Below are 15,995 nucleotides of genomic sequence, written 5' to 3' on the forward strand. Positions count from 1 at the left end.
ACACTGCTGAGAGGAGCAGCGGGCAAGAAAGGAGAGGTCTGCTGCGCCATGTGAGTAGCTCCCTGGCCGTCCGGGGATCAAACTCGTGTTGCAGAGGCTGCGGATTGCTTCATAATCCAGTGCTTAACCGCTTGCACCACCAGGGAGGCCCACAAGGCAGTTTTTGACACAGAGAAACACCCCTCGTTGGAACATTTGCAATATGCAATGTGGTATTTGCAATATAACATTTCTCACTCATTTTAGATATTACTCACATCTAATGGGTCAAGGCCATGGATGCTGCTAAATATGCTACCAAGCACAGCAAAGATACAACCCCCACCCCCCCAACAGAGATTATCTGATCCCAAATGCCAATAGCACCAGGGATGAAAATCCAGAGCAGATGAACAAGTGAGGGAAAGGAAGATAAGACACCAGGGAGGATGGACAATTTCACTGACTTAGTAAGATACCACAGGGAGGTAGAGGTGGGTTCTGGGAGGAGACAGGGGCAAAAGCAGTAAAGCAAAGGAGTTACAAGTTAGAGGGAGAGATGGGGCTGAGAGTTTAGGAAATGTGATAATTTGACAAGTGTGAATTAGAAGACAATTAGAAAAAAGGGGAACACCGAACATGTTTCTACGATTTTAAATTGGTATAACTGCAAGATCAAACTTTATTAGTGCTTATAATGTGCTGGGATCCCCTGTGTGACTGATGAACTTACTCAGTTTTCTAAACAATGGGTTTTGGTCACAATCTCCAATAGACACAATTCTGAACATAGCAATCCCAAGGTTGAAATCCCAAAAGATCCAAATTCCTTGTCTGAAAACCCAAAAAACACATCCTGGAAGGTAAACATCACACACAAAAAAGTCTCAGTTGGAAAATAATAATTAAAAATTGCCTAAAAATCATGTATTTACATTTTTAAAAGGAATTTATTTCAAAAACATGACAACACTTCATACAGATCATTTTACAATAAAATACATGTAAGGAGAAATTTTATCTTTCACAATGCAGATATACAGAAAGGACACCTTTTCTTTTATTGAAGAAGAGTCACCATTCTACATACACCATGCTTACAAAAAGTCAATTTTCATGGAGTAAATTTGCAAAACATGAATTAAATAACTTAAAATTCCATAAAAGCCTTTCCAAAAGTTTTATCTATGCTATTGAAAATGATATGAAGATGTAATATATAACAATGAATTATAGAAAAATGTAATGAATTATAGAATATATTACTTAAAATTTTAAAATAGTGGGGAAAATTAAAAAATGAAATAGAAAATTAGACATGGAAAAAAGTAAACTGTGGTAATGTTTATGGGCAATTGCATAAAGTACCCCATACCAGCTGACTGATTTAACTGTCATTAATGTATTTTGAAATCTTGCATCTCAAAAAACAGCTGCTTTTTGTCTTTTAGGGAATGACTATCCTCAGAGAATACACCATTTTTCTTTTACACGTAGTCTACTCTTTTCGTCATTCGTCATTCGTCTATGATTCACCAGCTTACGCAGGGCCTGCTACATTTTCTCATCTTCTGGGCCATGCTTATAAGCTGTTTTTTGGCACCATAAATCCTTTCCACGTGCCCTCATCCGCAGACCACAGGTCGGTGGAAACAAGTCTGGATCGAACACCCACAGCAGGTGTCGCCTAGCCTTCTGCGCATGCGCCAGTCAGGAACCGGTCGGTCGGCAGCGCCACTGTAACATCAGTCCAATGTAGCTTTAATTCATTAAAATCTCCTGAATTTCATCATCTGGGGGGGATGCTAGTGTGGACAATTCACTTTTAAAGCGAAGTTTTAGTTGTTGCTGTATTGTATGGCCAATTGGCTCATCTCAATTTTCTGCCGAATTCATTGGACTAAATAGAAAATACAAACTCTATTAGCTAAGATTAAAATTCGAGTTTAGTAGCCTTTATCATACTTAATACCATATTTTTCATCATGGTTTGGGAACCAATTGAAAGTGATTTTCTTCTGCAAAATCCAACAAATCTCAACTAAGCATTATAAAGTGCTTCCTTTTTTCCCAGTCATTAATACGTTAATGAACAGAGAAGTGCTAGAATTTTCAGATCCAACAGGGGCATGAACTTAAATAGTTGATTAAAAAAAAAAATCTGGGACAGTTTTGAAAGTGTCATCCTTTAGTGAAGCCTGAACTAGTTTTCCCATATTAGATGCATAGAATAACTGTCTTCTGGACATTCAAATTCCTCTCCAAGAACAGCACACTGTAATGTGTGTGGCGACATGGAAGCTCTATGCCAGCAAGTGTCTTCAATTCAGAGACTGCTCAACTTGTCCTCTGGTTCCTACTCTTTAACAAAGGACATCGTTTGAAGGCAGGGACAGCACTATGTGCCAAGGGGCAGAAGGCCTACATGATTGAATAATTTGACAGGTTTTGATTTCTTATATTTTCCCCTGTGTTTTCACTTATTCTTGGCATTCAGAGTGTCAATATTAAGGATTTTGATCTTCTGGGATTGATTTTCAGGATTTGAGACTTTAGGGTTTTTTGCTGCTTCAGGATTTCAGCATTTGGTATCAAGGCTTTTGGGACTGTGCCCTTTAGGGTTACGATCAGCACCACACTCTCCAAGGGCCAGAGCAGTGTAGAGTCATAAAGGAAATACAATGTAAGTCCAGCATAGATAGGCTCGTGGGAAGTCAAAGTCACCCCCACCATGTGAGACTTCACTCAGCCTCATGGAAGGGGCTGGTGGCCCAGAGGCACGCATCTCCCAGATTGGGCAGAACCACACATGGTACAGGATCTGAGGGGCTCTGCTGCATGGAGCATGGCTGCAATACTGGACCACATTGTAAATGCTCATCCACTTCCAGAGAAGCTAGACTCAGCCTTGAAGAAATCCAGCCTCTCACACACCAAGACTGTAGACTGAGACTTGGGGGCTCAGAAGCACCTGTTGTTGCCCACTGGAAAGTTTTATCTCAAACTTGTGACTACTAATAGTACGCATTTTCCTTTTGGTGGTAAAAACATCCTGGAATTAGATAGAGATGCTGGTTGCATTTGTGAATATACTAACACCCAACCAATTGTACATTTTAAAAGTGTGGATTTTATGGTATGTTGTAGTGCCAGGAAGGCACAGAGCTGGTTCTCTCTGATCCAAGCAGATGGATAGAGTCCTGGAGCCCTTGGTGGCTTTTTCAGGCTTTTATTGAGCTTTTACATGTAGTGCAGCAACCAGGTACATGGCAGGAAGGGGTGCCGCGGAGGCCAGGAGGCCAGTAGGCCAGTACACCCATCAGCCCCCGCTAATTTTCACTCTTTTCTAGGATCTCTGGCGTTCTCTCTCCTTTTCTCTCTCCTGTTCTCTCTCCTGCATTTGCTTCTCTTGGTGAAAAAAAAAAAAAAAATATATATATATATATATATACTGCAGCCATGACCCACAGAACTAAACAATACAACTTATAACAATGTAACAAAATGCAGGTTCCCACCATCAGGCATGCAATCTCAATGGCTGGAGGGCAGAAAAGCCTGACAATTATTTATCCTACAATCCACCCCCTCAGGGTTTTCTGCTATACAGTCTACATATAAATTAAATACAATTTTCCCTTAACAAATATAAACACTGCAGCCATGGCCCACAAAAGAAAATAGAATACAACTGAATACATAATGATGAAACAATACAACAGAACACAAATAAGCCCAGGCAAGGCACCAACCTAGTGGCAAAAGACAATTATTGGCACTAACAGCTCCACCACTTCTGCTCCTGAAGGCACTGCTCATACAAGGGAGGAGAACCACTCAAGCATCTGTCGTCACACACCAGGAGCCATCAGGCTTCCTGGCCTTCTCTGGCTGTGGTCTCGGCTACAAGCCACACACCGCATCCACCCCCAGGATGCACTCACTCTGGGATTGGCGATTCTATTTTACTGTTGGGGATAATCGCCAACCCTCAGGGTTTCTGTCTGCTGTCGCTCCAACAGTCAGCTTTCATAGCCACCAATGCAACACGCAGACCCCTGCACTCAGGCCAGCCCATTGCACAAGCACATGGTTCAGGGACCGGTGGATACAAGCTCCACATGCGGCCTCTCTTGCGTCCCCTCTTTGGCTGTGGGCTCCACCACAAGCCACATTCTCCACCCGTCCCCCAAGGACAGGTTCCTCAGCTCCTCACCCTTATTCAACAATGAACAGGGCATCACCCACAGGTGATTTTAAGAGACTCACTGACCTCCTTTAACATATGTAGGCTGCTTAACAGCAGCTCAGGGTTTCCCAATCTCAACACTAGCATTGCCTTTCTAAGTTGGCTCTTTTTGATACATCTTCTCTGTCTGGCTGCAGAGAACTTGGCGAGGGCTTTCCGCTCAGCCAACCGAGGGCTCTTCTCAGGCCTGCCCCTCCCTCTAGTCTGGCCATTGCCTCTCTAGGCTGTGGCCCTAGGATTAATGGGCAGTACACAAGTCTGTTTTTGGCTGTTGTGACCCACTGACCACCCCCAGATTCCCATCTCCTGGGGTGTACAAACAATACCATCCTCCTCCAGGTTCCCTGTAGTAGTAGGATGGCACAGAGCAGGTTTTCTATGATCAGAGCAGACCAGGTAAAGGAGAGTCCTGGAGCCCTCTCTGGCGTTCTCTCTCCTGCTTCTGCTTCTCTTGGCGAATATATATACTGCAGCCATGGCCTACAGAAGTGAATAATACAACTTATAACAATGTAACAAAATGCAGTTCCCACCATTAGGCATGCAATCCTAATGGCGAGAGGGCAGAAAAGCCTGAAAATCATTTACCCTAGGTATGTATATTACATTTCAAAACAAAAAGGTTTCCATCTGTCTCCTCCCATCTTACCTAAGGATGACTCAGGAGAGTGTCACCAAGTAGTGTGATTGTGGTGACAGGAGAGTCTTGATCTACATATAATTAACTCTTGTGGGCTGGGAAGAAAAATTTACCTCTGGCACATAAGCTGTATGTCTAATCAAAATACTCCCAAGGAGGTAGACCTGAGAGGTTGAGTGCCTGTTGTGATAATGCCAGTGGCATTAAAAAGACAAGAATTCTCCAAGATCGTCCCTCCACACCAGGCTCTGTGTCTTTTCGGATGTCTCTTAAGGATGGGACTCCTGGCTGTGTACGCCCTTGCAGATTCCTCCTCATACTCCCTGCGAATCTGGGGAAGGGCAGCTCCTTCTCCAGGATTAAAGACTTACGAACAATAGATTGTTGAGTCACCCAAGACAGGCAGGCAAGGATGGACCTGAGGGAAATCCAAAAGATGACTTGCATTCCAAGGGCAGAGACAACTCTTCACCAATTGTTCCTTAGTGCTGTGAATTGAGAACTCACCAAAACCGTGACTGGGATTTCTTTTCAACTGTTACCATCAAATGACTCAAGATTTCACCAAATTGGACCAAAAGATCTTCTCACTTGTGAAGAGTCTTGAAATAATACCAAATAAACGTTCACTTCTACAGGAGGTCTGCCCCCCGCAAAAAAATTATGTAGACCAGTGTCCCTGGGAGCAGTTGTCAACATTGCCTTGGTGTTTGCCCTGTGCTAAGCTATAAGCAACATGAGGATGGAAATGTGAGCTTCCGCCTCCCCTACTGTTTTCTCAATATAGACTCAGGAGCCTACTCCATGGTTGATGTTCCCCCAAACTTTTTGAACAAAAATATATGAAAACAGATGACTTAAGGAAATGGATGACTTTTGTATAGCCATAAGGAAGGCAGGGGCTCAGGTCAAATGTCAAATCTGTGGCAGACAGACACTGTCTCCTACCAAGACTGAAGCCCAGATGGGCTTGTGAGCCTGAGTCCCTGGGGTGGCCATTGCTTGGGCTGTTTTTTCACCTAATCTGGAATTCTCCCAGAGCACAGGAGAGCACAGGGCACGCTGTTAGCACACTACTGTTAGCACACTACTGTCTTCAAACTTAACAGCCATTGCAGTAGACAGATATTCCTACTGTTCCTCCTTGTGGTGATTTTTCTAGAATAGTAACCACCTGTGAGGCCCCAGCAGTGCTGGTGAAATTGCACTGAGTCTGAAATGAAGCTGAGGGAGTATGACCCTCATTCATGCAACTCCATCCTAGGTAACCATTTGCTCTGACCCCGGTGAATCATTCTCCAACAGATACTTCTTAGCAATAACTATATTTCAAAAAGGAAGGCATTGAAAATAGAAGAAATAATAGGGAAACTAAACCTTATAAGTTTGAAGTGAAGAATGAAAACAGTTACTATAAAAATGTATCGTTTAAAATGTCTGATAAACAAGCTGGTATATTATTTTAAAACCTGCTGTGATAAATGGGTCATGGACATTTTTCTAAGTGATAACATTTAAGTAATAATGGAATAAATACGTCTTCTAATAGAGCATTATAATTTTGATTGTGTTCTTGACAGTTATTTTTTCTTTGAAATGTTGCAAATATAGTATAACAAATGGTACATTCAAATGAGAAAAATCTTCAGTTTGCATAAACAGATCAAACTGAAACTTCAGATACTGTCTGGTCTACTGAAGCTTCCTACTCAATGTACTTACGTCCACCACCCTCCTTCCCAGGAACCCCATTACTAGGTTCCTAGATGCTATGAGATCTTCTTTGGGGCCTCTAGACAGGATCTCAACTCTACTCCTTCATCCTTTACCCACTCATCTCATTCCCAAGGGCTCAAGTGACAGTAACTGGTGACATCTGAGGGGCAGGGAGCTTTGGTCATGTGCACGTTAAGGGAGGCTGATGCCCCCCACATCATGACCTCCAGTCTGAGGACATTCTGCACAGTTGCCTGCAGCATTTAGCTGTGTGTGTGTGTGTGTGTTGATATTTCGAACTCTTTTTCCTAACAGATTGCAAGCTACCCAGAAACAGAAAAGTGCCATATTCACCCACATGTGCCTAGTTCCCAGCGAAGCCCCTGGATAAAGCCTGTTTTGGGGAATGTGAGCTCAACGAAGGTTAGGGAGGAGGGACCTCCAGTAGGTGAGTGGGATGTGCAGTCACAGAGCTTCCTGGTTCCCTCGAGTCAGACATCTTGGTCATGCCCAAGAAGATGACGGATGGAAGGTCGGTCCTGGGAGGGTGCCAGGCTGTCTCCTCCCTGCATGAGAAAGCAGTCACATGCTCAGGTCCTGCATCACACCCTGCTCAGGATAAAAGGGCTCCTGCCCTGGGCTCCCCATGCACAGCCTCCTCTGGAACAGCCTCTCCTGCCACCTCTGCACCAGGTGAGTATATACAAGGGTAACAGCCTCAGCTGGGAGTGCTGGGAACACATCTAGTCTTTACTAGAGGGAAGCAGAGGTGATGGCTAAGAAACAAGAATACCTTACAGAGAAGCTGGGGACAGTGAGCAAAGAACCTGGATGGGAAGCATCAGGGTCTACGGCACACGGGCTCCCCCCATGGGCACGTGCCTGGACATCCTCCAGGAGTCACTGCCCAGCTGGATATAGTCTTTCCAGGAAGACAGAGAGACAGGGGATCAGTTAGAAGATAGCAGCATCATTGCTACAAGAAAGCAAAGTGAGGGAAATGTTTTGCCAGGTCAATTTAACTTGAGGTTGGTTTCCATTTTCCCCCTAAATCACAGCTCAGGAAGCAGCAGGTAGTAGGGGCCGGGGCTTTATAAAACCCTTCGCAGAGGAGACACTGACGTGGAGTTTTTGCACTGACCTTTTGCTTTAATTTCTTCAGGCTCACCCACCTCCTGCCACGATGTCCTGCCAACAGAACCAGCAGCAGTGCCAACCCCCTCCCAAGTGCCCAGCACCCAAGTGCCCCACACCCAAATGCCCCACACCCAAGTGCCCCCCCAAGAGCCCAGCACAGTGCCTGCCTCCAGCCTCCTCGGGCTGTGTGCTCAGCTCCGGGGGCTGCCATGGCCCCAGCTCTGGGACTGGCTGCTGCCTAAGCTCCCACAGGGGCCACAGATCCCATGGGTGCAGGCGCCAGAGCTCCAGCTCCTGTGACGGTGCCAGTGGGCAACAGTCAGGGAGCTCTGGGGGCTGCTGCTGACCTGGACTTCTAATGCCAAGAGGAGCCGTTCCAGGGGAGACCAGAATCCCAGGGACCAGGTTTTGAGTTATTCTAATGGAGGCTTTCCTGCTGTCCCAGGAGGCTCTTTCTGTCTGATGTCTAGGATCTCACAGTGGGTTTGGCCTATACCTGCCAACAATTGGGGTGCTTGTACCCCAGTCTGTGAAAAATAAAACTTCTCTACCAGCGTTACTGCTCATGTGTTATTTCACTTTATCCTTCCCCCCAGTTCCTTAGCTCTGGACCAGGTAAAGCAGAACAGTGCCCTGTCCACCATGGAAGGGCTGTGGGGAGTGCTGGGGAGGAGCACAGACTGAGAGAAGGGTGCAGGCCCGTTGAGGAGGAACTGCTCCTCTCAGTGAGGAGGGGCTCGGCTCTGGCCCTCCTTTTAAGTTCAATTATCGATCACCAGAGAGAGGGCCTGCGGGCCTGCACACAGGGCATCGGTGCTGTTGGCACACAGACCCAGCAGCCCTGGCCTGACCTGAAAGCATATAACACGGGCTGGGCAAGACTGGAGAATGAGAGCAGGCCATCTGACGAAGCCTGCAGGAAAATGCTCAGAAGTGCCTCAGACTGCCACTGTGGAACATGGACAGAGCTACACATAGTTGTGGTTGACAGGCATCTGGAAGAAAGGAAAAGGGAGCAGGAACAACCAATAACACTCCTGGCTGGGCCACCAGAGATCTCGAGAAGCTAGAAGTCCTAGAAGAATATCTTTAAAATGGAGCCAAAATAGGAAGGCCCACCAGCAAAGAACAATCACTCCCCTGCATCTCATCATGGTGTGCCAAGCAGTAGCCTTGGACCTACGAAACACAACCTGCTTTCATTGAGTATTCCTTCTGTGCACAGCTCCAGGCACGGGGCATACAGCAGCGAACTCAAAGTATGAAGTTTTATCTCTGGGGAACTTACATTCAAATGGGCCCATGGATGACAGTCCCTTGTGGACATGCGGGGGGCCAGCGAGGGGGCAAAGAGCGGCTGTCTGCTCAGCTGGTCTCCTGCCCTCCAGGGACGAGTGAACACTAGTGGGAGCGTAATAAGCCCAGAGAAGACACCAGCAGGCAGAATACTGATGCTTTCAGATCGATGCTCTGGTGACAATAAAAAGAGGGCACGACTGTTTGCTAGCTCCCACTCAAAAGACAACAGCTCAGGAGCGGGGACAAATTGTTGACTAAGGAGCAAATTCCATGCATAAGCTGCCTCTGCCCTCATGCCTTTCCCCAGCTCCCTCGCCCCCTCACTCCACAGCTCAGTGATGCAACTTCTTCTCAGGGATGCTCTTTCTTCTCTTGAAAAGCACTTATTTGATCACCTAAAAAGGTACAACTACACCTTCCTATAATAGAATAATCAGGCATGTGATTTTCATCCATGTTTATAAAAACAGTAACTTGTCACCAGTATAATTAACATGTGTGATATGAAGGATTTGTGTCACTTGTAAACTGTGATGTCTAAGAGGGCAACACATCCCTGATGTTATAATAAAGTGTGGTGGAAAAGCCCCTGCTCTGCTACACTGTGAGGGACTCAGCCACAGGGAGCAAATCTTCTTCATTTCTGAATCTCTTATTTATGCCAAAATGCCCGGCATGCCACTGTATCAGCATAACACATCTTTTGAATAAATTGAGTAAAGGGATGGCAGGAGGGAGGGAGAAAGCGAGGGAGGACGGATGAAAAAGTTAGAATGACTCCGGAAAGGCTGTAGCGTAGGTGTTCAAAGTCTTATAACCTTTCTTTTTTTTTTAAGATTTATTTTTTATTTATACAAGGGCAGTGGTACAGGCCAGATGCACAGGAGAGTGAAAGGATTCACCAGAGACAGAGTGGGGAACAGAACAGACAGAATGATGAAATACACTGCTGAGGGGAGCAGCGGGTGCCACAGGAGAGGTCCGGGGCGCCATGTGGGACCCTTGCCAGCAGGCCGGGATCGAACTTGCAGATGGCTTCACAGGGCTGCGCTCAAGCGCCTGCGCCACCAGGGAGACCCCTTACACCTTTTCTTATAGAAATTCTTGACACTTTCCCAGGAAGATGTGGGGGATCTAGGAATGGACATTACATGGAGTTCAGTTAGTTCAATAAGGTAAAGAAGAAAGGAAAGGAGGGAAGAAAGGAGAGAGGGAGGAAGAAAGGGAAAGAAGGTAAGAGGGAGGGAGGGAGGGAAAATAAAAGAAAAAATGAGAAATGACAAGTGCACAGAAAGAGGACAGGCATTTGCACAGCTAGGGGCTTTCCGAATCCCTCCCACCAGGAAAACTCCTACCCCTTTCCCTTCCCTTCCAGACCACCATGACCCTGGAGCCCCCAGGGAGTGTGTGGAGGGACCACACTTCCCATGATGCTTGCCTTGGCCAGACACCAGGGGACCCTGAGAACTCAGGATCTGTCATTCGGTGCCCTCTGGCTGAGGGTGCAGACAAAAGTCCTTCAGGCCCTTGGTGGATGTCTACCTTCTCTCCACAGTCAGAAGCTGTGAGAAAATATGATGCAGGGGATCAAGAGATAAAGGAGGCAGCAGTGGGTGCTGAGACTGGAGAGGTCACCGCTTGTTATATGGGGGGACAGGCAAGCAGCACGTGCACAGTCGCCCCTCCAAGTCCCTGTTGTCTCTCCTCCATCTCACAGGACTTAATCTCCTAAAAAGTTCCTCTAGAAGCTCTAAGCTGTTCCAGGCACCTCAAATCTTCAGACTTCACCCCCATCCCTCGTACTCCTTGGCCGCCCTTCCTACATGCCTTAAGGCAAAGGCCTTTGTGAACAAAGGTCTCTTTCTCACAGCACCACCACTTCCTGCATGTTGGTCCTTTGCACACCCCCTCCCTCAGCACTCCTAGACCCCACACTGACCTTCAGGAATGTTGGCATCCAGAGCAATGCCAAAGAGAGAGAGAGACTTATTTCTGATCACCCACTGGTGACCCATAGGTGCTGAGGGGAGGTTTTAGAACACAAAGCTTTTCAGGGTTGATACCTTACGCAGCATTTCACAGCTTCTTTGACCATGAAACACAAATTTCTTGGAGTAACAGTTAACAACACCAAGAAGGAAGGTTCTAAACACAGTGAGGGACCATGACCCAAGTCTTGGCTGCACCACTGATTGACAGATAGTTCTGATAGATGGAAAGACCCCAGAGAAGTCCTTAGGACAGATGCTCAGGGGCACTTTATTGAGCAACCTGGAATCAGTTTGTTACAAGAAGAAATGGTTCTGTTTTCCGTGCTGTGTTCAGTCTCTCATTGCTCTCTCAGGCAGGGCCCATGTCCATTTCCAGGGTTCAAAAAGCCAGTGCAGCTTAATAAAACCTAGCATAAAATTTCCATGTTCAAGGCTCCTCTCCCCCAGCACTGTCCATTAGGAAGGGGAAGTCAGCACACACCCCACTCTGAGGAAGCACACACCCCACTCTTACTCTGTCAGATTTCCAGTGTTCACCCTGGAATAGGCAGCGGGTACAGGAGCCACAGTGGCTTTTCTGAAAAAGCTCTTGGGCATGAGTTTGAGCCTCTCTAGTTTATTTTATTTTATTAATAAATTAAATTTTATTTTTAAACAGGGGTGCTGAGATCCAATTATTTCCAGCTTCAGCACTTTAACTAAACTCCCAACATAGCAAGAAAAACCCGAACTTCCCCTAAATCCAGGATCTTTCTGGAACATTATAGATAGGGGCTATATATCTCAAAATGTAAAATCACTATCTGAAGGGGAATTAGAAACCTAAGAAAAAGAATGGGAGTGACTTTAAATCTGAAGACCAGATGGCATTTTCAGACTCTCACACCATCTTCCTGAGAATGACTCAGCTGCTCCCACATGCTTGCTAACGGCTTGGGTAATGAGGCAGTCCTGAACCAAGAGGGGTCCATGTTTTGCATAAATGGCAGTTTTTCTTTGTGCAGCTCACCATTTATAGTTACACATCACTTAATGACATTCCCATCATAAGCAGACAGAACTTACATACACAGTGGTGGTTCCCCCCAACCCTGCCGTGAAGCCTGGGGGTGCAGGAGCCTGTACCCCTCAGCCTGTGTGAGTGAGCACTGTGATGTACAATGACAACATCACCATGTGAGGAGCTTCTCAGAATGCACCCCTGCTGTAGAGCAAGACGGAACTATATTTATCATGCACATGGCCTGACTCCAAGGAACACAGCGTGAGCTTCTGTGTGCCTGTTGCCTCATCCTACCAATACTACCAAGCCATGGAGTCACCCAGAATTTGTCCAGCCAGGCAGGCCTCCACCCAGGGAGCCAGAGCGCTGAGGATGGTGCCCCCTGATAGAGTGGAGCCTGGGAGAGGCATCCCCAAACTCAGGCCAGGTGCCAGACTGTGGTCCCCCAGCCCTTCCTCTGACCTCACAGGAAACACATTCAGCCTCAGGCCTGCGGGGCTCCTGCTCTGATGAGAAATGGAAGGACTGACAGCTGGGAGGCGCTCAGGAAGGAGGGGAGACTGAAGAACAGCATCCCCAGGAGGTACGTGGAGCTTCCGTAGGCCAGGCAGGCCAGGACCCCCTGAACTTCACAGAGAGAGAGGAGGCTCCACACTTATAGATCTGGGATGTCTGATGACTTCAGAACTTCCTTCCCAATTGTTGTCTCTCAATAAGTAGAGATTTCACGCCTAAGAAACAAAAAAATACCCATTTCAAAAGGTAATTTCAGTCCTACCATCCAGGCACTGTGAGAGAGTACCTGTTCTGAAGGGTGTCTTTCTAGTGCAGGCTTTAATGAAAGAATTCTCAACAAGATGAGTAAAAGGGCTTCTCAACTGTAGTTCTGGGATGATTCTGGAAATACCTTCCAGCAGAACAGGAGCCACCTGGTAGGAGGCAGGAGAGGCTGGTGAGGCTGTGAGTGCCTGCACACACGCACACACACACACACACCCCATCTCACCCCGAGCACACGCAGAGTCTCCTCTGTTTCCTGTGCTCCCACTGGCAGCTTGAAATAAGGCACAGCACTGCCATGTTCTCAATGCGTGGAAGGATGGGAAGGTAAAAATTGCATCCTCTTGTAATAAACATTATTTAAATATGGGTTAAGTTTTTTTATAGTCCTGTGCTGCATCTCCCCTGCAATGACCTTTAGGGCTAATGGCTTTCGCCAAGGTCCCTAGGTCTGGCTGGGCAAGGAACCAGCATGCAGGGGGAGAACAGCAAAACGCCCTGAAGACATAGATAAGATGGAAGCCTGTTGAAAGATAAAGACCCCCAGGAGCCACTACAGGAATGCTGACCGCAGGGAACACAAACTTTATTCTAATACAACTGTCTCTCTAAAATCTTTTCTCTTTCTAAAATCTTTTCTCTTTCTCTGTCTAAAAATGTCATTGGTTTGCTGATTAAAAAAGAACATAGAAAATCTAATAACTAGGCTAATTCAAATGAAATGTTACTAAACACTGTGTATTAATAGAACTGTTAGCTTAATAATTTCTCTGTTGTATGCTTAGTCTTGTTAGCATTAATCTTAATGATAAAAATATTACATTGTGAAAAGTAAAACTCACCCATGCTAATTAATAGTAATTTAGTGGTAGTGAGTAGTTTAAACAAAAAGTAATCACATAAAATAAAAAGAAAAATTAATAGCCTAACTACTTAGGAATGTGCCTGGGTCCAGATGTAAATCACTGCCCTATCAATGATAAGCTAAACCTATAAGCAAGCTGATTTCTTCACTGATGTTTGCCTTTCCTATGCCTTTAGAAAAACATATATATAGTGGTCACCAACTCAAAGAAAATTACACTCAGATTTACACTCTCTCTTTTTTTTTTTTTTTTTTTTTATAGAGGCATGTTTTATTTATTTTATTATTTGTTTGTTTGTTTGTTTATACATGCACTGGGTACAGTCAGAAGCGCGGGAGGGTGAGAGAATTCACCAGAGCCAGAGAGGGGAGCAGAGCAGGCAGAAGGACCGAAGTACACTGCTGAGGGGAGCAGCGGGCGGCAGGAGAGGTCTGCGCGCCATGTGGGACCCTCCTCTGGTGGCCGGGGAGCAGCCGGGGATCGAACCGGTGCCGCAGAGGCCGCGGGCAGCTTTGCAACCCAGCGCTCAACCGCTGCGCCACCGGGGAGGCCCATCAGATTTACACTCTCTCTTGAAGTGTGTCATTTCTTTCGCCGAATCCCTGACCACCCTGCGCAGTCTCTCAACCCTGAGACAGCCTCATCGTTCACTGCTGTGCTGGTCCGTGGCAGTCCTGCCCGTGTTTTACTTTAAAAAAAACATGCAGCAAAATATATTTATTTTAATATTAGAGATTAAGTGAATAAGGCATTCACCCCTAAAATTTAAGTGAAACTCACAGGAGACTTGGCATTTAGCTGGCAGTACATTCAGTTATCATTCACATCTGCGGAACTCACTTGACTAGTTCAAGCAAATGAATGAGCCACTCCTGACTCCAGATTTTTAAGGTCTTCATGATCAACACACATTCCCTGGGATCTTGAGAGAAATATTATTTGTAATATGTTCATGGTGATCTTTGTCAGTTCAATTATTGTGTTTTTCCTTCTCTATACCTGCCCTTGGATTTAGCCTAGTTTGTTCCACCCCTCTCCTGCCCAGGGATCTCATGTTGCTTCCTGGGTGTTGGTAAGTCCTCTCAGGGAGCCCACCTCCCCTAACTTCACCCTTCCATCCATTCTCCACACACAGCTCACCCTGAATGTCAAGTGCTTGGTTCAGTCACCACCCTAAGAGCAAGAACTGATTAAATCCAAGTACCTGATCTTCTAGGAACACACAGCAAAAAAAGAGGACACCCAAAGTAATACAGACTCTATAGTTAGCCACTTCCATTATAGCACTTAAAACCTGTCTGTCTGTCCAGTTAATTACTCTGGGTCAGCCACACATCCTATTCAACTCTACATTCCACTGTAGAGCATGGTCTCTGCTAACACATCTGTAGGTCTAAGAAGAAGGTATTTACTAAGTACCAGGGTTTTCTGGCTCCATTTTGTCAAACATGCTGTCTTGTGCCCATAGGCTGGCACGGTGAGCTGTGCATTGCAACCCAAAGAATCTCTTGGGTTTGTGATGTGCAGCACTAGCATGTGGCTGGAGAGGGTGATGCTGTGCATGACAAACCCAAAGGGTCCTTTCCTGGCTTCTCTATGTCTGGCCTATGCAGAACGAGCTTTCTCTGGCTTCCACAAAATCAGCTCAATGTCCAGCTTGGGCAAGACCTGAGCTAGGAATGTTGGGAGGACATGAACACGTCTCATCAGAGGAGAGGGAGGCAGTCAGTCAGAATGGAGGCAGCAGGAAGAGTATGAGCCAATGTCTTTGTGGGATGTTTCAACAGTTCTCTAACTTGCAGAGGTCACAGTGGACATCCTCAAGGAAACCTCACCCTTTCTCCTGGAGAAGACACTTAGAAGTCCAATTAGAAAAGACCCAGTGTTCTTTTCTAGCTGGAGACCAAAAAGGAGCTAGCATCATTCCTGGCTAAATTAATTTCAATTCAGTTTTCATTTCCTTTTCACATTTCTTAGCTCAGAAATGGAGCACAAGTTCTCCAAAAACATCAGAGAAGAGATGTTGCCCAGAGTCCAAGGCCTGGATGCCTCTTGGGTCACAAGCTCCTCTTAGTTGCCCTATCTAGTTTCTTTATGCCTGAATAGATTACAGATTCTACATCTCTGTCTCTCTCATCAATCATTCCAAGTGCTAGCAGGTGACATCTGGATGCATCAATCACTCAGAGCCATTGCAGAGCGAAAAGGACCTGACACCCAAAATCTCTGACCTTGGGCTAGAGGATACCCACACAAGTGTATTTCAATATCCTCACATCCTTGCTTCACCTCTTGCCTCTGGCCTCCCCACACTGTCAGTCTAAGGATAAGGTCA

The 15,995-nt window shown here is 46.0% G+C and overlaps 2 protein-coding genes across 2 annotated transcripts in view; one reads left to right on the plus strand and one right to left on the minus strand.

Annotated features, from left to right (window-relative positions):
* The window catches only part of LOC311177947 (late cornified envelope protein 2A-like), a gene marked incomplete at both ends in the record, with an annotated part of 137,830 nt that overhangs the window by 85,046 nt on the left and 36,789 nt on the right, over positions 1 to 15,995 (minus strand). The gene's annotated exons all lie outside the window — the stretch shown is intronic.
* Positions 7,768 to 8,067, plus strand: LOC311176273 (late cornified envelope protein 3C-like; the record flags this gene model as incomplete). The annotated part of the gene is made up of 1 exon (XM_084241608.1): positions 7,768 to 8,067. The coding sequence occupies one exon, from the start codon at positions 7,768 to 7,770 to the stop codon at positions 8,065 to 8,067; it is 300 nt and encodes a 99-aa protein (XP_084097734.1).

This window comes from Talpa europaea, assembly GCF_964194135.1.
Source record: "Talpa europaea genome assembly, chromosome: 9".
Classification (NCBI taxonomy): Eukaryota; Metazoa; Chordata; class Mammalia; order Eulipotyphla; family Talpidae; genus Talpa; species Talpa europaea.